The sequence below is a fragment of the Paramisgurnus dabryanus genome, chromosome 1, assembly GCF_030506205.2.
Source record: "Paramisgurnus dabryanus chromosome 1, PD_genome_1.1, whole genome shotgun sequence".
In the NCBI taxonomy this organism is placed as follows: Eukaryota; Metazoa; Chordata; class Actinopteri; order Cypriniformes; family Cobitidae; genus Paramisgurnus; species Paramisgurnus dabryanus.
The window spans coordinates 56,054,609-56,077,157 of NC_133337.1; the positions used below are offsets into that span (position 1 = coordinate 56,054,609).

Consider the following 22,549-nt stretch of genomic DNA (forward strand, 5'->3'; position numbering starts at 1 on the left):
GCACTGATTTATTTGTGACTGGCAAGAGATAATAGCATTTCTGAAAGAAAAATTAAACACTGCGGTTATTTGTCTGGCTGGCTCACAGCAAGTTTCAAGCACTCAATAGGCTTCTTAAATATCGATGCTTTCTGCACCACCTCTCTTGGGTCCTTGGGGTGGGATTGATGTATTGATATTATTTGGATGCTGATGAGCTCATAATGAGGAATGCATTAGCTAACAAGATAGACAAGGCTTGCGCAAAGCAAAAATTGGGTCATACAATTATGTTCCAGTCTGACAGTAAAAGCTGCGCACTGTCCTTAAAATCCTGTCCCTAAAACTAGGCTATGAATTCAGTTAATGCTGTTACAAATGCCAGTTGATGTGCTACATTACCTCACAAATGGAGAGTCCGTAATGTGCAGTGATCATTGGGACTCCACAGACAGTTTCATTGCCCGGATAGACCATTCACATCAGTATACTTCTAGTCAGATGATACTTTAAGTTGTTTTTAATGTTTTATAGAAAACAGAACTTACTGATCCTTATGGAGCCCTTCGCAGCAAGTAGGATTGTTCCAGACTTTCCAGGGCTTTTGCCAGCTTTCTTTGTTTAATGCATACTAGATGTAAAGATAAGACATGCAAAAGAAAATGAAAACAAAATAGGATTAGCTCTTTTATTTAGATTTTAATGACCTTGCATTTGTAGTAAGCCATACCGTGGTTTGCCGTTTTACTTGGGTGTGGTTTCTGTGTTGTCATTTACATCTTGATGATTATGTAAAAAGTAAAGGTAAAGTGTGTCATTTTTGTAATGTTTAAATATTTCTCATATCACATTCAAAACAGCAAAAAAGTGGCTTCGTGAGGCTATTAAAGCATTTCTTCCAGACTTCAGAGATGTCTAGATAAGCATTTCTTCATGAGCTCCAGACCAGCCTGACACAGCATCATTTGCTCAACCTATGAGTTTGGTGCATGACTTTCTGTTTGCCCAACCAATTATTACAATTGACGACTATTGAGGAGCTCAGGTGCAAAAGCTGCTAAACAAAACCTCCATCCAAAATGAGATAATGTTATATATAATTTGTGATATTACCTCGGGTCATTCAGAAATACAGTTTTGTTGGCAGAATCTATTAGGAGTCTGATAAGAATTGTTCATTTACAAGAAAGCACTCAGATGCATGTAGAGGGTTTTGCATCTGAGATCAAAATTTTTTTGCGATTTCAATCGGAATCTACTTTTTCTATGTTATTGTGGAATTAAACTTTTATTGTAGCTAAATACATTATTAAATGAGCTAAAATTTGACCCTGGTCCAGAAAGGATCAAATTAATTTTTTTTAGATGATAACATATGCTTTCCATTGATGTATGGGATGCTATAGGATAGAACAATATTTGGCCGAGATACAACAATTTGAAAATCTGGAACTTGAAATTGCAAAAAAAAAAAAAACCTGAGAAAATCGATTTAAACCAAATCGTTTGTGATCCTTATTCACTTCCATAGTAGAAAAAATAATACTTTGGAAGTGAATGGGGCTCATGAACGGTTTGTTTGAGAGCGAGTAAATAATGAATTTTGGGTGAACTATCCCTTTAATGAAAAGGTTTGTTTTAGTGCTCTCTAATGGCTTACCACTGTTATGACCTTGTTGACTGAATAGGGGAAGTTGTAAGCATAAACCAAAATTGAATGGAAAATAATATATTATTGATTTTTGGCATAGAATAAAATTCAATAATTTTGTCCCGTGCAATGTAATTTTTGCTTTTTCTACAAACAACGGGTTATACTTTTTAACAATGGTTTTGTGGTCCAGGGTCACACATATTTAGGAAATAAACATGGAAATACCATTTTGTTTCAGACAAACATCTGTTAAGCTTTCTGCAAATTCTGTGCAGGCTTGCTAATAACCCACTTATGGTTTAGCCTCCTGTACAATCATTCATTGTCTGTTAAGAAAAACAGACACCAGACCAAACATTTTCCAAAAATCTTGCTTCACATACTGCTAGAGGCCCAAAGTTCTCCATCTAATGTTACTTTACATGCTTGTGTAAATCGCTGCCTCCAGTCATATTGGATGTTGTGTGACTTTGGATGTTTCACAATGATCCATATACGCATGTTTGAACTTGTGGATGCTCAGTCTCCCAGTTAACTACATACCTTGTCTTCCTGTAGTGTTTGTAGAGTACAGTATGTACTATATAACACATAGTTAAGCTATTTATAGGTTAATAGGACATGCCAAAGCGTAGTTTTGTGTTCTAGTATGGAAAATGTTACAATTTTGTTGTTGAAAGTACATTTCAGATTTTGCTTAGTATGGTGATTTTCAGAGGGTGAGATGTTTGTGTTTTTGCAAGATATAAAGATAGGAGGTTTCCTGTAACTTGAAGATCATTGGTTTGATTTCCATGAAAAGCATGTATTGATAAAATGTAAATCCCTGAATGCTCTGCAAGTCACTTTTTAAATAAAAGCATCTGTCAAATGTGTACAAAAGAAAAGATGCATAAAGGAGCATTAAGTACCATCAGGGAAATTCCAAAAAACATGCTTTCAGCACAACGCCTTTTTGCATTTGTGTTGTTTCTGTTTTCTGTTTGTGGTGGCTAACCTGCAGTGTTATTCATCTCTCACAGATCTGACCGCTTCACCCAGCTGTCACCCTGGCGGCGCAGGAGGTCATGCGGGTGGAGGAGCAACTGAGCCCCGGCAGCATGGTGTCTGCTGTAGGGAGCGCATCCTTGCCCAGTCCTCAGAGCGAAGCAGTGACCAGTGAGCTCCAGGAACTCACACTGCAGTCTTTACCGAACTTACCGCCCCTGAAAGATCGAAAGAATGGTGAGTTCATGCAAACACAAAATCAGTGTATGTAAAAATAGCTATAATGGCTTTTCTATTCATGCAAATTAAGAACGTAGTACACTAGTTACAAACTTGACCTTTAAGGAAATATGACTGCTTAAACTTAAATAGCTTTGTGGTGTTGCTATATTGGCAGGACAAGTAAAAATCTGAACTCCTAGCCTGACCGAACATGTTTAACCCTGACAAATATTTCTAGTGTCTTTTATAAAGCAGCTTTGTTTTTAAGTTTTGTTTATTTATAAAGCACATTTCTTGCAACACAAGGTTGGCCCAAAGTGCTGTACAATAAAACTACAATTAAGACCAAAACAGTCTAGCAAAACATATTATGCCTTATTGAAGGCTGTGGAGAGGAGCTGTTTCTTAACAAATGCTTAAAACTTGATAAAAAAACATAACTTCAATTATGCTTTTGAATTTTTGTTTGGCTGAAATAACTGGAAGTGGCCGCACCCATTCCTACATTGAAAAGAAGGTGGATAGTCCAAAAACATGGTAATGTCATTATGATTTTTTTTGTACTTTGTGGGTTTTCTTTTTTACTTTTTCTACTGTTATTTTTAGTGCTTGTTGAGAACTTGAGAATGTTTTTTTGTTATGAATGGTTTAAGCCATTTCTGAACAAGATTATTCTGAACAATTCAGTATCAAAACGTCACGTAAATCTTTATTACATGGAGACACGTCAAAGGCTCATCAGTTAATCTTTCTGATATACAGCAGAGACTACTAAACTAATTGAAATTCATGAAGCTTAAAGAGCACTTATTTTCCAATTTAAGATTTTACACATCCTTTGATTTGTAAGTTTGTGTTAGTACATGTTAATGATATGCAAAAGTACATACCCCCAAGTAAATAATGACGCGAGTTATCATCTCGAATTGAAGAATATTGCTTACCCAAGAAAAGAAAAAAGGGGGACTTGAACCAACCCAAAAAAATTGCTTAAACAACAAGCAAAACTCTTATTACAGAAGCAGTCACACAGTACAGAAAAATGCAACACCTAGCTATCTACCAGTATGCATGCGTTTCCATATATTTGAGGAACCCCAAATTTGATAAAAGTTCTTGATAGAACCCTTCTTTGATTATCTAATTCTTTCCAGTTTAACAAAGTGAAAAATGTCGGTAATCCACAAGGAATAGGTGGAGTAGGTGGATCAGATGACTTCCAATGCAATAAAAACCATTTTTATAGAGACACAAAAGCAACAAAATCTGCCTTGTGCCTTGAACATTGTACCAACAAGGGAAGTGTACCAAACAGTGCTGTAAATTGCTGTACCAATAACTTGAGAAATTGTTGCAAAAATTTCGGACCAATATCCATTTAGAGTTGGGCAGAACCAAAACATATGTGCCAGAGTTGCAGGAGCCTGGGGACAGCGGTCACACATAGGATCAACATTAGAGTAAATTTGGGAAAATTTGACCTTAGTCCAATGAATATGATGAAGTATTTTGCATTGGATCCAACCATGTTTAGCACATGAAATGCAACCTGTATAAAATGCTTTCCCACAGTTTGTCTGAGATGTCCTCTAATAAGTCTTCCTCCCACTGAGTTTTTATGGATATGCAGCGAAAACTCTATGCAGAGAAAATATTTTATCATAGAAAATCAATATCATCCTGTTACCAATGCATATTGGTTCGAGTATTGAATCGATAGAAGTAGTAAGGGGAAGACTAGAGAACTGAGGATACAAATTACAGACAAAACTGTGAACCTGAAAATATCAGAAGAAATTATTTCTGGGCAGTAAAAAATTACATGAGAGCTGTTGAAAGGATGCAAAAACATCATCTATAGACCATTTCAAAAGATGTAAACAACACTGGTCCAGAAACACTTCCTGTTTCAGTTTGTGACACATATTTCACACATATATAATTATCTTTAAGATGTTTGTTTAACTTTTTGACTCAGTTCTATATGTTCTGTTGGTTGTATTTTATCCCAACGTTTATCTAGTGTTAAAAAACTGAAACAGGAAGTGCTTCTGGACCAGTTTTGTTTATATCTTTTGAAATGGTCTATGTAAGGGATAATGTAGAGGCAGCCGGTAGTTATCGGGAAATAAGCCCCGACAGTGTGATCAGGACCCAAAGCGAAGTGGAGGGTCTTGTATCACACTGAAGGGGCTTATTTCGCGATAACTACAGGCTGCCTCTACATTATCCCGCTTATTACACGGCTACTTGCCACTTAAGAAAAAAACTGGACATGAATATGAATCTGAAACATTTTATTGGCATATTTGTTTTAAATTAACATTTTTATCCTTCCGCGAAACTTTGCACAGATGCATAAAATGATCGTAATACCTTATTAAGATCCTCTGCTTCATACTTGTCTGTTTTTGTTTTTTTTTTGGTGTTGGCTTCGTAGCTGTCATGCTCTATTTTGTCAAGTTCAGTCTCAGTAAGCTCTCTGTGTCTTGTCGTTGTTCTTACATGTTAAAATTTATGTAAAATGTTTCCATTGTTAATTGTGGTTGTCCAATGTTTGTCACAAGATGGCGCCAAACGGTAATCTTTGTTGGGGCGGAGGGATTTTAAACATACAAGTAGTACCGGGTATGCGTTATTACTTTGGAGCGGTTATTATTTGAAAAGAACGAACCTGCAAATGTCTCAACTGACCAATCAGAATCAAGCATTCCAGAGAGCCTATAATAAATATAAATAGAACACATTGTATTACAGTAAATAGATAAAATATCATTGCTTTTAGAAATGTAATAGATGCTCTCTAAAGATAAAACACAACCAGCAGGGAGATACATGCTCTTACTCCAGAAAATAATCATTTAGATATATTTTGGAATTCATGTAAAGTTTGTTGTGAGATGTTTGTTGTGATCATGACGTATGTAGAGATGGGGGAAGTGAGCTATGTTGCCTGTATAACGACAAGCTCATAGGTTTGAATCCTAGGGAATGCCTGGCACTGCAGAGAAAACCAATAAAGCACCTAAAAAGCTCATGGCCTCCAGACACCACTCCCTTATTTCTCTTTCAGCCCCTCGAGGTACAATTCATTGAGGGTTAGATAGTGGTAGATGACAAGTTAATACAGGACCCAACAAAAGTGCAGAGTTCATGCTGTGGAAAATAGCACTGGCTTTGCTTATGTTGTTTTTAAACTACAGCCCCACAAAAACACTGCCTTAGCTCTCACAGTATCAAGTGTGGTCATAAAATAATTTCAAAACGGCTATTTAATGATTATACAGGACAGGCATTTGTCATTAGCAAGTTTTGGGCTTAAAATGCTAACATAAAAATTTTCAGACAAGATTTAAAGCAAATATTATTTTAATAGATCATTTTAATGTTAACAGCAAGTTTAACAAGGCACATACTTGTGTAAAGATTATATTGGTTTAGTTAAGTTAATGTAAACACTGGCTGATGATGAATGTTATATTCATGAAAACAAGCTTGAGTTTACAGTCGGTAAGGCAAACCCATATTTTCTGTGTGATGAGATTTACATGAAGAAATTCTTGGGGAGTCACAATTAGAACAAACACAATCAGAAATTTGAATACTAAAAGATGTTTGAACCTTAAAGTTATTGTAAAGAATGACAATATGAAACATATGAAAGTTAACCCAGTGTGACCCGGTCGTAGCCAAGAATTTTAATTTCAGTTCATTGATGTTTGTGACCCTGTCTGTGAATTCCTGGCTAAAGTCTTATAATCTCATTATGAGATTAGGAGAATCAAAGTTTGATTTCAGTCATCGATTTCACATTGAGTTTAATCTTTGACATGGCCTTAACTCAGTCAGTGTTAAAGATTATCAAGGTTATGAATGTTTTTTGCATTATGTAGGATGATTTTTTTAGGAAATCCCCAAAAATGTAATTTTTTTTAATACAGGGTCACGTTTGCTAGAAATACACAGTGGTCCCAAAAATATTTAGACGCGTTAGACAGAATATTTATTACCTAATTCCACAAAATTCATTTATTTAAAGTGACCCATGTGTTTTGTGGCCAAATAATTTTTATCCCACTTGAATAAAAGCATTACTGCAGCAAGGTTTCTGTAAATTATAGTCTGGAAAGTTTCAACAACAGTTCACAGAATGAACAGAAGTGCGAGACCAGATGCTAATCACTAAGGATAAAAGTTTTGGAGCACAGGAACGTAGCTCGGGGGTGTTAGTGTAGGGTAGTCGTCTTTAAGTGTAACTCTTTGTATGAAGCAGAAGTATTGCCTCAGGGAGGGAGTGTTTTGGGGGGCCAAAGGTGATCTGGAATGTGTTGTGGCTTACGGTCCGCACGCATTCGCTTCTGTAGTAAACGAGTGGCCTCAAATCAGGACATGCAGTTCCTGATCCATCCTCCTGGAACGGGAAAAAATTGCTTCAAGGAGCAGGAAACTATGAGTTGCACAACCCATCTGAAAGCGAAGCATGAAACAAGGCAATAAGGAAGAAACAGGCTCACACAGGGACAAACACTTGTGTTAACACACCCACATCTGTAGGGCGTGCATGCACACGCCGACGCCGAGCAGATTAGGTCGAGTCGGAGCAGAGCAAGGTGAGGGGCACGCAGACACACCCTTGCAGTTCGTGGATCTTCTGCTGGAATTGTTTTTAACAGAACAGCACAGGGTTTGGTCAGACTTTACAAGCTGTTGCGGCTGTTGTCCGATCTGGAAATGGATTAGTGTGGAATCGATCTGAACCGCATCCTTCTGCATTGAAAGGATATGGCCATACATTCAGGTACTTTTTTAACATTAAAGATTGATGTTCGAGTATGTGAATGAATCAGACCACAGTTTGGAGGTGTGGTAACTTTTGGTTTAATGGGAAGTCTGTTGTTGGTCAAGAGCTGCATGGGAGTTTTCTGTTTGAGTTGAGGTCGCACTAGACTTTTAACCTTTACTTTACTTGTCAGTTAGTAGTCAGAAATAAGCTTGTTTGAATGTGAGGGCATTTCTTATAGAAATTTCTTATTAGAAATGCTAATGCTGGAATAATCAAAAACAGATATTACCTGTTGTCAAGATCCTATCAGGAATATAACTTTAAAAGTTGCCTTTCTTCATCCGTTGACATTTTCTCATCCATTGACATTTAACAAAACAAGTTGGAGAGTCAAAAAATATAACCTAAACGTATTCTGAAACCGCATTTGTTCTATTGCGACACGCCCCCCAAACACACCCCCAGTACGTTAACATCTCCTGATTTGTTTTTGATTCATTTCCATTTCTGTCTGATTGCTAAGTAAAATTCCTCTGTATAATGGTGGACCATGTAAATAGATGTATGGAGATCCCACCCTTGAATTGCTCCAGCTGGAATGGGGTGGGATGTGTCAATGATGGATAGGAACTGTCGCACCCTCTCTGTTGTTAAAACCAGCTGTCGTCTTTTCGTGCTCTGGCGGTGTAACTTAGGACCTTTGAGGGGAAAACAGACACATTTGGGACAGAACGTCTAGCTCGACCAGACAGAACATACAGACATTTGATGTCGTATTGTAAATCAGCCCTCTGACAAGGAAGTTTCACAATCTGATTGAACAGTGATTGATTATCTGTAAGGGTGCCTCCTCATGTCTGCAAGTGTGATCTTAGATATGGTGCTTCGCGTCTTTAACATTTTGTTCAACTTGTTGTTGCTTGATTAATAAATCCTCACCTGTAACTTCTGTACCAGTCATTATAAGATACCATCTTTTAGGGATGCACCGATACTGGTATCGGGTATCGGCCTCGATACCACATTTTCTAAAGTACTCGTTAAAAGTCCCCCGATTCCTGGAATCGATACCACGGTCTGAGAAATGTCTATGTTTGAGCGGCGTGTAAGGGGTTAATGCCTCTTGTGTTGTCCAAAGAGGCAGAGTTTACAACAAACTGGTCCTTTGTTTTTCTTGTTAAATTATATGACTAAAGCTGTTACCTGTAAATTTAAATCATGTTTATTTATTAAGTACTCGGTATCGGTATCGGCAAGTACTGAAATGCAAGTACTCGTACTCGTATTCCAAAAAAGTGGTATCGGTGCATCCCTACCATCTTTGATTTGCAATGCTAATCATTATCAGGGTGTCGCAGGTCTCTGGTCAGATCTATTTGGGATCCACCCTGTTTACATTCTGGTCTTATTGCAAGTGGTTTTTAATTACAGCAGCAAATTATTGTTTTAGTAATGCTGAATCAAAATGCAATCATCTCTGTCTGATGTCATTTAGATTTGGCTGGCTATTGGATAATGTTAACCAGTTGCGAAATAGCACTTTGGGCATTCCTTTAGCCAACCTACAGTTGCTCTTGATCCATCATGCAAACAGTTCCTAATGGATGAAATCTCAAAGTTTTTTCTTGTTCCCTTTTCACTCAGAAATACATTCCGTTATGGAAAAACCCATTAAAATGACTTGCAAACTTCAACATTGGTCTTAAGTGGAAATCAGCCGTTAAAATTATATTAGTGTATATATTGTACCACTTAAAGACTTTTACAGTAAGTCCTGTAAAACGCATGATGTATTGTGTGTTTGGTATTATTATTTCTGTACAATAAGAGGAGCAGCTAGTCTGCAAGAGCTATGGGTTATACGCTATGGTTCAGAGTTATGTAACATTTAAGGATACATGCCAACTTTAACTCCAGCATGCTTATACAGGCCCAGAACATAACAGGATAAAGGTAAAGAGAGGAGGGGGGAATAGAGCCATTTCTCTCTGCATTAACTTGACAAGACCCACAGCTGTGCTTAATCCTGAAAAAGTCAACAGCAGCCTCGCGATTTATCTAGCCATTTATCTAGGCATCTTCTCTCTCACATACTAACTGCTCAGGCTGATCACTAGACAAAACACACTAGACAACAACAGTGTTAAAACAACTTCAGCAAAGTGAATGGACATTCCAGGAAAAAGTTCCTTGAATTTCTGAGGATTGTTTTTTTTTAAGCAAGAGAAGTATGCAGTGACAGGCACAGACCAAGGACCTCATAAGATTACATCAGTGCAGCTTTGACTATTTGTTTTGTTTTAGCCCACTATGCCGAAACCTATAATGCATCCATATTAATGAGCTACTGTATAAAAAGTGCTTTGTCTACTAGATTACCATTTAGATCCTTTATTTATATTTATTTAGTTTTCTTTTTTACTGCTGTTTACTTATTCAGTTCTTGATGCATGAGCAAACTCCACACACTTTACGCGAATATGCAATATACGGAGTTGTGATATAAAACAATATCGAATAAATTATCAAAATCAAAATTAGCTCGTGCTCTACCAAAAAGGGTGGCTTATACATTCTATAAACACAGAAACATACGGTAACCCCTCCTATCCACTGTTTTGTTTTGTCTGTCCTTGTAATTCCAGCTTTACAGCTATAGTGATAATATCCACTGACTCATTCACTTATCAACGGTTCTAAATTGTTACATTAATAAAAAAAACATATGCATAAAATGCCTAAACTAAATAATATTTTAGTACAAACATATCAATTAAGAATATGGTAAATATTTGCTCTTAGTTCTCATTAATTTCCCCAAAAATGACAAAAACATAGCAAAAGTAGTAACTAAAGTAGTGTGCCTTCAGATTTAAAGTCCATTAATAACATTTTTAGTTAGTTTATCTACATTTCTGTTTCAACATTATTTGGGCAGGGCTAAAAAGCTGGCTTTGTGATGCACCCCGCCCCTAACACAATCACAAGTATCCATTCAGGTTGTAGCAATATTGATAGCTGAGAGAGACGGCACCGTGGTTTCAGCTCCGACAGCTGACACGCCCCCAGCATTTGGGAGTAGAGAGTCCTACCTATTTTTCCATGATTTTGATTACTTTTTTTACTTGCCGTCTTTTAGTCATTCAAATTTGTTTGGATGCTTAAAAACACCTTTTTTGTGGTGTGACAAACTGAGAACGCATTGATTGGACTTTACAATGGCTTTAAATAAAGAGATTTAGCAAAAGGTACTTAATTGTTTTAAACATACAACAACAGGTAAAAGTTACTGAAGAAAATGATTGGTGTGACCTATAGCTTTGCTACTATACCCTAACATGTCATGACAGGCCAGGTTAACCACTTCAGTAACTAAAAGTGCAGTGTTCCTCAAGTGTAAAAGAATATGTGTATTGTTAGGGATTTGATGACTATCTAAGTGTAAAAACAAGTTAGACAGTACTGAAAGGTCATGGCAGGTCTGAAAATGATAGATGGTAAACTGCTACTAATACATATTAATTCAATTTTATTTATGTCGTGCATTTCGTAATTCTTCATTGTTCCCAAGCAACTTTACACAGAAAAAAAGAAAATACAGAAAATCAAGGGAAATAAATATTATAGTATATAGTTATATATAGAATAATAATAAATTGCAACTTTTTCTCAAAGCTCCCATTCTTTCTATGTTTTCGAAGCTTTGATTGTGTTTATAGTGGGCAATATAACATGTGTTCATGTTTCACGTGTAAAAAAACGTGATATTTTTCACACAATTTACTTATCTGTATAGCGCTGTTTTCACTGTCCTCAAAACAGGCTGATGTCTTCCTTGTTTTATGAAGTCCCTCCTTCAGAAATACGTAACGAGTTCGGATTGTGTAAAAACAGTTTGTTTAGTGTTTTGTGATTCTGATAGCCGCTTAGCTTAGCAGAGCTGTTTGAGCTTAGCTGATGACTGACGTATTCATGTGGGCGAAGTTGAGTCAAAAAACAGTTTTACTGACGTCATTAAAGCAGGAAATAGAGGGCTGTAGTCCAAACCGCCCGTTCGTTGTAGGCTTTGAAAGAGGAATTCTATTAAAGAAAAAATATATCGCCTGGCAGTGAACTTTGAGCTTTATCATTTTACAGGTACTATTTATACTATTATAACAACATTACACACTAACTAGGGTTTAAAAAATGGAATCAGGAAGAAAGTGACCTTTAAAACGTGAGATAAATGCTTCTAGCATTATTAGTTTTGATGACAAAATCAATGAAACTGTTTTTTTTTTCTTAATAAACATTTTTGGTAGTGTTGGCTCAATACCCAATGACCAAAACCTGTATGTTAGTCCTGAATAAAAACAAAATCTTTACTAAAAACTAGTTTAAAAGGTACCAAAATGACATTAGTTTTGATGTAATAGGTAGAGCATCATTTCAAAATGTCATGATATGTAAAGATAGAAAGTGGGGCAGGAGGTTCAGATGAAATGAGTTCAGATCAACGTTATGTAACGTGCTCACAAAAACATGAGGGCTTGGATGTGAATCGCGTTTTCTGACTCGTCTCTCTCTCCACCCATAACCTCATTTGCTGAGCTCAGTCTAATGTCTCTTCTTAACTTTAGCATCTTATATTACTAGAGTCAGACAGCTGGCCTATTTTCTCACTTCTTCTGTGTTTCACCTTTAAGAAAACTTGAGGCTAATCTTGGTTTGTTTGTCTGGCTCTCATGTGCTTCGCATTTGAGTTCAATGACTTTGTGGCACAGGGGCCCTTACGTCATTGTAAATATCAGTACTGCAAAAATAATTTTTCTTGTGCTTGAAATTGAGCCATGACCACGGAGTTGTTATTGCTTATAGAATGGAAAAGAATAAACAGCAGACGGATTGTGTTTGAATGTTGACGTCTCGCAGTGAATGTTTTTTTTTTAAGCTGCACTTACTATTTTTTCCTCGTAAAAATGTTTCTGCCCCGAAGGCATGAATTTGTACTGATATTTTAAACACTTAAATGACATAAGCCATTAGTCATATCAGTGGTCTAGATATTTCAAGCTATCTCGTACTTCTTTTAAATTTATTCCATAATTAAAATACATTAGCTGCATTCGTTTTTCGGTTTTCAACGAGCGTAAAAAGTTTTTGCGAAATAATTTGGGTTGCCCATAACTCGTTTCTGATACGATACTTTAAAATGCGCATAAAAACATGGTGATGTAAACACGGCTACTGGTAATTGCCCATGTTATCAATAAAAAAGCAGATGTAGATAAGAAAAAAATAAGTCCAGTGCCCTTAACAGGTTAATCTTATACCATCAACCAACTCTCACAGTCACAACTTAAAATATACACTGCTTGAGATAAAACATTACACCTGGTTACTTATGTGGGTTTATTGTGAACTTTGGCTTTGTTATCTCTGCTGCTTTATTTGATCAAGGTGGTGTTTTGTACTTTGCGGGGTTAGCATAGGCTGTACTAGATTTCCTCTGTGGTCATTACTGAGCATTTGTGGTCATCAGCTATGTGAACTGCTGTGAATTCTCATTGAATGATGGTGACAGCAATGAGCTTGTGGCTAAAAGCAGGTCATGGTTATGCTTTTGTCTCTGGGGAGTTCCCATATAAACCTAAAGCCACACATCTATGCATAGCAAACTGCATTTGGCTTATCTTTTTGAAACGACTGTTTATCTGCAGCACTTGCGTTTGTATATTTAATCCGAATAGATTTGCACAGTAGCTAGATGTATCTGCATATGGGTTTCTTGCTGCTCTGATATCAATGCATCTGTATGCTTTTTCTATATTTACAATTGTCATCGTTTAGATTGAATGTTGATTTAATTTTTTAAATAATGTTTTGTGTATTTTTTTTAATACAGAAAAGTGTGTCATGTTTGCATCGCCTTAGCACAGAGATCTCAGCGGGTAACCCTATCCAGTGCTTGCACAGGTGATACCGAGCTGAATATAGAGACTTCTGGCCAGCTGGCCTTACTATTTAAAACTGGGAGAGGACCCGGGCTGGGGGTGCGAGGGGGGGCCGTTACCCACAGTCTGAAGGAAACACAGGATTGTCGGCAAATGTGAGCTTGTCGAAACCTGACAAGCAAGCTCCTTTACATTATCTCCCAGTAAAAAAGAAAAGGTCAAAGGTGACTTACATTCCTCCTGTGACCTGCTTCCTTCCACTCTCTCTCTCTTTTGACTCAACAGCTCTGTTTGACATGATTTCGGAGAACAGAGAGTAGTTATTAAATATAACACGAAACTGTGTTGGCTGTTGACATATCATATGTGAGGGTGGTTGCTTGATCTGTTCCTCAATTCTTTTTGGACAGAATTTTTTTTCACTTGTTTGATCAGGCAAACAACTAGAAACTTGTGAGCATGTTATACGTTTACTGTTGTGTGTGTATAATTGTTGTGTTTTCACTGTAACAAATTATTTCATTGATTCTGGCAGCCCTTAAGGAATAATTCACCCAAATATTAACATTTTCTCATAATTGACTCTATATATGACTTTGTTTCTTCTGTTGAACAAAAATGGTTTATTTTTTAATAAAATGATGTCATGTTATCTTCTTATATGGTAACCTTTGGCAAAGCTCCAAAAAGTACATCCATTCATCCATCATTAAAGTAATCCAAATGACTCCAGTGGGTTACAATCATAGACTTTAAAAAAATGGACGTGGTGTCCTTGACGTCACCCATTGGTTTGTGAAGATCGTTTTTGAAGCTTAAAGTAGGCGTTGCCTGTTGTCGCCATCTTGGCCGCGCGTCATCGCGAATCACTCGCAGAAAAACGAAAATCGGTAAAGGGGCGGGACATGGGTGACGCTAGGGTGGTTGGTTGCTAAAACCCGCCTAGCTCGATTCTAGTGACAGCAGTGGTCGTTCAACCATTACGCTTAATTATGCAGAAGTTTAAGGCTTAATATCATTTAAATGGATGAGTTATAAAAAAAATTCACCCCACTCACAGTTGTCATGAAGGGCAAAATTAGCTATACAGACCAAAAAACAGGCTGTAAACATATTATTTTCTACTGTAAAGTTGGGCATTGTAACATGGAGGTCTATGGGAATTGACTCCCTTTTGGAGCCAGCCTCAAGCGGCCAGTCCATGAATTGCAGTTTAAGTCACTTCCGTATTGGCTTCATCAAAGAGATCGGAAGGTTGCCTCTCGGTTAAAATGTGTCTTTTGAAGCAAAACAATGTGTTTGAGAGAGAAAATGTTTCATATTTTCAGCTTCTTTAGAGATTTATATGTTTACATGAAAACATACAAATCAAGTTCATGCATTGGAGAAAAGTAAAATATGGCAGCACATTGATAACATTGAATTTCAATATGTCTTTTATGTGTGTTTGTTTACGAGACACTTAAGAACAAATAAGATTCAAAGTTATCAACGTGCTGCTATATAGAGTGATGCAGGGATGACATATTTTTGTAAGTGAACGCGGAAGTTAGTGGGACACTGGTTCTATCGCCAAAAAGCCCATTCATTTTTCCCCCCATAGACTTTTGGATTATTGCAAAAAATAAGATGTGTTTAACAAAAGTTTATGAGACTTTAAGTCGATCTTTACAGATGAACAACATTTTTATGTTTTATGAAGTCTTAATGCATTTACTAGAACTAAAAACAAATTTTGACTTCAAAATTCATAAAAGTTGTGTACAAATCTGTGATTATCTTGTTGGACAATACCTGTAATTGTTAATTGTTTAACAGGGGACTATTTTATCAAAAAGGATATGGGAAAGAATTAGCTTTTTAGTGAGGGAATCAGTGTCCCGCTAACTTCCAGGCCTAAAAATACACCATCCCTGCTACATCCTATTTGAATTTTCTGTGACTTATGAAATTGATTTGTATGTTTTCATGAAGGGCTGCACGATTAATCACATGCTATTATAATGTGCATCTCGTCAGTAAAGCTTGTTTTGTGATTATTAGTAAATCGCCATCAGCTGCTTTCAGATGGAGCGGCATTTACTACGACCACAAAGAGCCATAGTTCATTGACGAGCTAGGCAATATTGTGTTCCTTATCGCAGGCGATTAGTCCGCGATTATGAACGTGATATTGCCTAACTTGTATGTTAACTCTGGCTCTTTGTAGTAAATGTCACTCCATCTGATAGCAGCTGATGGCGATTTACTAATAATCACAAAACAAGCTTTACTGACGAGATGCACATTATAATAGCTATTAAGTAATAATCACGAAACCGGCTTTACTGCGAGATGCGCATAACAATTGTATGCAATTAATTGTGCAGCCCTATTTTCATGGATACTTATCGTATTAATCTTCAAATTTTCTCTCAAAAACATTTTTATTTTATTTTTATTATTTAGTTATTTTTTTGATTGTTGCCATGTTAACTCTTTCACCGCCAGCGTGTTTTAAAAAAGTTGCCAGCCAGCGCCAGCGTTTTTCATGATTTTCACCAAAGTTTAATGCCTTCCAGAAAATATTCTTCTTTAAATATATAAACATACAATATACCAAATGAAAGAACAGACCCTCTGCTTTAAAAAAAAAAAACAGTTTCATCCTACCTTCAGTGGTTCTTTTGTAATCAGCTTTTGAATATGGGTAGGTTTCTGCAAAAACACCACATTTTGAGCAAAAAGCAGAGATAATTAAATTTTTGTAACGGACTTTTCATAGAGATCCCATTCAGAGCGATTTTTAAAACAGACACGGACATGCAGCCGCTTGTCATAGGGCAATACTTCCGGGTTTAAAAAGTTGTGGAAGGGCGCCACCTGGATAATAGCGGTATTGTGGAAAGACAGAAAATCTCGTCATTGGCGGGGAAGCGTTTTCTCTTAATTGACGAGATATCTCGTCAATGGCGGGGAAAGAGTTAACCCCCATATAAGAGGATAACATGATGGCATTTTACTAAAATTATTTGAGTTACACATCTTAAATATTTGGCTGAACTAAAGTACTAAAATACAAACCTTAGGGGGGCATGTACACCAAGGTGTTTAAGTCTGCGGCCAACATATGTTTTTAATTGTTTCCAATGAAAGTGCCGCTCTTTTCAAAACGGCAGCAGGTGGGGGGACTGTCCGCGCTGAGTGCCGGCGATCAGATTTGAAAAATGTTCAACTTTATGTGATAAGCTCAACTCGTTAGTGTCACTTTTCACTCGGCTGTCCAATCACAGTGGAGGATGGGCGGGACAAATATCACAATAAGCAACCTATGCATATTACAACGACAGCTGGCAATCACCCACAGTCTGCGTCCGCCTGACGTTTTTAGCCACATTTAAGCTTTTTGATGTACGCGCCACCTAAGTGTACTAAAACATTAAAGGCGCTCTAAGCGAATTGACGCGTTTTAGACCATAAAACATTTTTTGTTACATACCGGAAACATCTCCTCACTATCTGCTTGCTGCCTGTCCGCTGATCAAACTGTAAAAAAACGCGATCTCTGTAGACAGCCCAGGCTTCACAAACGGCGATATCAACATAGTGGCCAAACCTAGCACCACAAAACAAAACAAAACAAAGTATTCCAGCCAATAAACGACAAAAGGGATGTGGGGGTTGGGCGCGTTCATGAAAGCACGGAAGGGAGGGGGAGGAGTTAGCTACGCTCCATCTGTTTGAAAACAGTTCAAACGTCAACAAAAACTAACGTCTCGTAGATTCGCTTAGAATGCCTTTAAAAGAAACAAAAGCGAAACTAAAACAGTCAAATAAAAGTGAATATAAATTGAAAGGATATTTTAAAAAATAGTCATAAAAACAGAAAATTTCAAGCTTGTAACCCCAACGTGTAAAAGATCAGATTTTGAGACAGTGAAATGGAGCCGAGGGGCTGAGTGGGGTTCTGTCCAGATTGTAGAGCTCAAACGAGAGGCAACAGCTGAGCTGAAGCAAGCACTCATTGGCACCCATTAGACCCTCCTTTATGTTTGAGAGCAGGAGACGCGCTGCTCTGTGAATGTCATCAGATGAGTGCAGAGCAGGCTCTGTGCTCTGTCATCCTCAACTTTTTACATTTGCTTCGTTTTCTGACATTGTTTGAAAGTATCTTGTCTAAGCTTTCCCTTTGTATCCACCTTTAAGGGCACAACAAGGATTATACCATTAGATCAGAAAGAAACCAAGTGGAAGCTATTTGTTCTTTATTTCTGTGATTTAAGACTCATTGTTGTACAGCCGTTACAGAAAATCTGGCACTCTGGGATCTGATCTTCTCGCTTTTGGACCATTAATGGAATATCTATTTTGACATTGTGCTTTTGTGACCCGAGACATTCATTGATACCTTTCGACAACGGATTCAAAGATGCTGGACACAAACCACTGTCTTCACATTGACACTTCCTCTTTTGAGGATGAACCAATCAGAAACGACCAAGATAAGAGCGAGAGTCTGGATTGTGACAGGAATTATCATAGCCTTAAAGAAGGTGGGCATTGTTGGTACTTTGTCTACTTTGTCTTGGAGAATCAATTCTAGTTAAATATTGCATATAAGCAGGTTAAGTTAGATGCTTATTGAATCAAACTACACTAGTGCTTATCTCCAGTCTTAGCACATCAGATCTAAATATTCTAGTGTGTCAGTGGTGAGATCATTGCTGTGGTGCTCACCCTAGCCAAGAGTGGGCACGGGTTGACCTGTTAGTTGGACCAGTCTTAAAAGCTTTGGGGACCATCAGCAAGCATGCTTTGCGAATAACCTGGTTGTCTGCATTGACTTGGTGCTCTAAATTTGTTACCTTTTGTCTTTAAAGATCTAAGTGTCTTCCAGGTCTCCCACTGATTTTTCCAGGCTCTTGTGACAGAAGGACAGTGTTGGCATTTAAAATCACCTGATTGATTTACAGTAGACGGCCAGGTTCTTGGAGAGGTGCGAGGGGGCTTGTGTTTCTTCCTCAGTGGGGACAGAAATAGTGGGGCGCGTTAAGGAGTGGGTGGTCAAAAACAGCTGCTAAAATGAAGTGGGAATAGGAAGAATTCGGATGACACCAAAAAATAGTGGAACTGACTTAAGTGTTCAGTTTGCAAGTGAGAACAGGAACTAGCACTAACAGAGGGGCCTTTACTAAAAAGCAGTGGATTCACATCCTCACAACTGTTCATCCTGACCCTATGTCAACCATTGTGTCCATTACCTCATTGTACTGTATTTCTGGCAGAGGTTAGAGAGAGACACAACAAATATTCAATACAAGCTGATATGATCCTCAGACTTGGTGACCGTGAAAGACTGAACAGCTGACTGGTGAACACGAAGCAATGCTATGCGTGTGATGATGTCATTGCACCAGGACCGACAGGTGTGACTGCAAAGCTTGCCTGCCTCGTGCACCAGCACGCCATCAAAATACATGCATTTAAAGGAGAAGAGGCCTGGCTTTAGATTAGATCAAAACGAAGTGTGAGTGCTTTATTAGTGTCGAAGAGTAGTACACACCCTCTCCGTTGTAATTATGCAACTTACGTGCGTTGTGCCATTTCCCATTCAGTTCCCAAATCGCCCCCCTTCTGCCATCCCCTCTCGCATGTTAATGGTCTTCAGTGCACTCTTTGAATTGAGAAAAGAGTTTGAGCATGGTGAAACAGGAAGTATGTAAAACCACCCAAACAACTTCAATATTCACAGTCCCTCCCATTTGGTTTTACCCTGTAGTTTAAAAGAAACAAAGAAAGTGTCCTTTTCAGCCCGTGCTGTCCGGCTTATAGCGATCTGTATATGCAGAACAGATGCAAGGCAGAAACGTACCGCAGTAACCTGTTGCGATCATCTTTTTGATTCTCTATGTTTGAACGCTCTTCCTTTCTCTCCATGCAGTTCTTCAGCTCAAACTACAACAGAGAAGAACCCGAGAGGAGCTGGTCAGCCAAGGAATCATGCCCCGTAAGTTACATTTCACTCATTACTATATGTCATGCATCACACACACACACACACACACACACACACACACACACACACACACACACACACACACACACAGTATGGGCATGGTATCTTGATGCTAATACAGATTGTGTTGTATGAACATGCATCTTGTGCTAACATTAAGAGGAGCTACAGTATATTGTTTGTCACTAACGTTTGCTTTAAATGCAAAAATTGTCGAGCTAGTTCAGAGAAAAGGTCTAACATGTATCTCATTTTATTACATTTTAGCATTTGTGTCACTGTTGGACTCATGCCAGAATTAAACTCATGTTATACGGTGGTTTCACTATTTGTTCGCATGTCAGTAAGTTAATTCACTGTTTAAGCTGTTGTTCCTCCTCTAGCTCAGTCGGGAAAGTATTATGTTTGCAACGCAAATGCCATGGGTTCGATCCCACGTTAAAATTCACTGGATTAAAGCATCTGCCAAATGTAGATTTGAGGCAGTTATGGCTACGTGTATTTCATGTTGGTGTGAATGATATTGCAACATTCCCAACCACACTTTCTGCATGAAATCAATGAACGAATTAATTGTACCACAGTGGTTATGTAGCAATCAACACCAAGTCAAACACAAATGTTGATGTGACATTTGTCAGTTAATGCAGCATTATTCATGTTGCAGGGTGCAGTACAATATATGTGCAATTCATAGATGCAACTTTGCAACACCTAGTGTTCATAATGTACAGTACTTTATCCTCTGTATGAAGTCTTGGATCTCGATTGCCAAGGCTGAAGTCATTGTGAAAGGGCCTGTTGTGTTATCAGGTGGATCGACTTCCTCTATTGTTTGCAGTTCCTTATTCTGTGTCGTGCTCATCAGGCAAAGAATTTATAGTCTTTGCACTGTGGGAAGAAGGAAGTGGACGAGCTGCTATAACTTTTGAATAGATATAGTCAAAAATGACCTTTTTGATTATAAACCCAAATATATATGCATTTGCCAGATGCTTTTATGCAACATGCATTGAAAATATATGCATGGTTTATTATTATAATTGTGATCGAAAGCATAATTTTTGCTGGGCTAATGCAATGCCCTACAGTTGAGCTAATGGGAAAATGCTTTATACATCAGTGAACACCTTAGGGTGTTTTCACATATACACTGTTTAGGTCGCCCAAATGATGTGTCGCTCCGAGTACGGTTCGTTTGGGTCAGTGTGAACACAACAGCCGCACTCGGGTGCGCACTAAACGGCCGCTCCGAGACCGCTCTAAACAGGTGGTCTCGGAGCGGCTGTTGCCGAACTCTGGGGACGACCCACCTGTGGTGTGAACACTGCTGGACCTCGGGCCGAACCAAATACAGGAAGTTCTCCACATGTTTGAGCCACTGGGCTTTCGTTGTGACATGAACCGGGTGTTATATTGTGGGTTAACAACAAACAAGCCAATCCTGGTCCGTTGCATAGAGATTTGCGGTCTCCTTTACGTTTGAGCTGATGATTTTATAAATGCATAGCTGTCCTCCACAGACAAATAGTGACATTACGGGCTTTTTAGCAAACGGCTCCGTGAGAAAGGCTTTAATAGAACAGCTACGCAATTTCGCGTTAAAGAAAAGAAACTTCGCAAAGACGTGCATCGTTTATCTCCACATCTTGATAGCTGCGCTCTCCCTGTCAGGCTGGTTGTTGTGGAAACGTGGGGGTGGTCATGAGACGGTAAGAGCTGTCAGAGACCAATGACAGCGCTGACCGTTGTCACATGGTGTACGGTGCGGCATTTCGAGTACAGTAAAAAATATATATATGTGAACATGGACCGCACTAACTGAAAAATGATACAATGTATTTTGGTGCGCTCCGAGGCCGCACCACGGTGCGCACCAACATATGTGAAAACAACCTTAGATTACATATTTATTGACAGTAGCAGCATTTGGCAGGGTTTTTGATGACAGGTGCACATATAGAGCCTTCAACACTGCACATGAACCTGGTGGGAATATGTTCAGATTTTATAACAGTTTAATGAAACTGCACAAATATAAGCATAAACGTTAAAATGTATGTATTTTCCAGAGCTCTGATCTAACAAAACATCAGTACTGTTTAAAGGAACACACCCACATTTTGGGAATTTAGCTTATTGCCGTATCCCCCAGAGCTAGATAAGTCCATACATACCTTTTTCATCCCCGCGTGTGCCGTAACTCTGTCTGACGCACCCCCGCTAGCTTAGCTTAGCACAAAGATTGGAAGTGAATGGCTTCAGCTAGCATGCTGCTCCCAATAAGTAACAAAATAACGCGAGACACAGCCATCTTTTAACCGTATACATACAGGGAAATTATAGAGAGCAGTATGCTAGCTGGAGCCATTTACTTTGTGCTAAGCTAGCGGGGTGCTTCAGACAGAGTTACGGCACGTGCGGGGATGAAAAAGGTATGTATGGACTTATCTAACTCTGGGGGATACAGTGAATAAGCTAAATTCCCAAAATGTGGGCGTGTTCCTTTAAATTTGAAGAACTCAGATGCAAAAGCCACTAAACCCACCTGCATCAAAAATTAGATCATGATATTGACTAGGGATGCACCGATACCACTTTTTTGGAATACGAGTACGAGTACTTGCATTTCAGTACTTGCCGATACGGATACCGAGTACTTAATAAAAAACATGATTTAAATTTACTGGTAACAGCTTTAGTCATATAATTTAACAAAAAAACAAGGGACTAGTTTTCCAGTTTGTTGTAAACTCTGCCTCTTTGGACAACACACGAGGCATTAACCCCTTACACGCCGCTCAAACATAGACCTTTCTGAGACCATGGTATTGATCCCTGGTATCGGGGGACTTTTAACGAGTACGAGTACTTTAGAAAATGTGATATCGGTATCGGTGCATCCCTAATATTGACCGAATTCTCTCTGCACTTATTACACATTTATCAAATACCTTCACTTCAAATACGCTTAATCCCGGCCTCAGGCCATT

At 38.2% G+C, this 22,549-nt stretch overlaps 1 protein-coding gene across 3 annotated transcripts in view; it reads left to right on the top strand.

Annotated features, from left to right (window-relative positions):
• mrtfab (myocardin related transcription factor Ab) overlaps positions 1-22,549 on the top strand; it is a 36,053-nt gene that overhangs the window by 1,405 nt on the left and 12,099 nt on the right. For 2 of the 3 annotated variants that reach the window (XM_065242430.1, XM_065242432.1), the window contains exons 3-4: positions 2,656-2,857; positions 19,482-19,547. In XM_065242430.1, coding sequence (XP_065098502.1) covers positions 2,701-2,857; positions 19,482-19,547 — 223 coding nt within the window. In that variant the 5' untranslated portion in view covers positions 2,656-2,700. Of the gene's footprint in view, positions 1-2,655; positions 2,858-7,386; positions 7,641-19,481; positions 19,548-22,549 lie in introns of those variants that run through there. The other variant, XM_065242433.2, reaches the window with a different exon arrangement.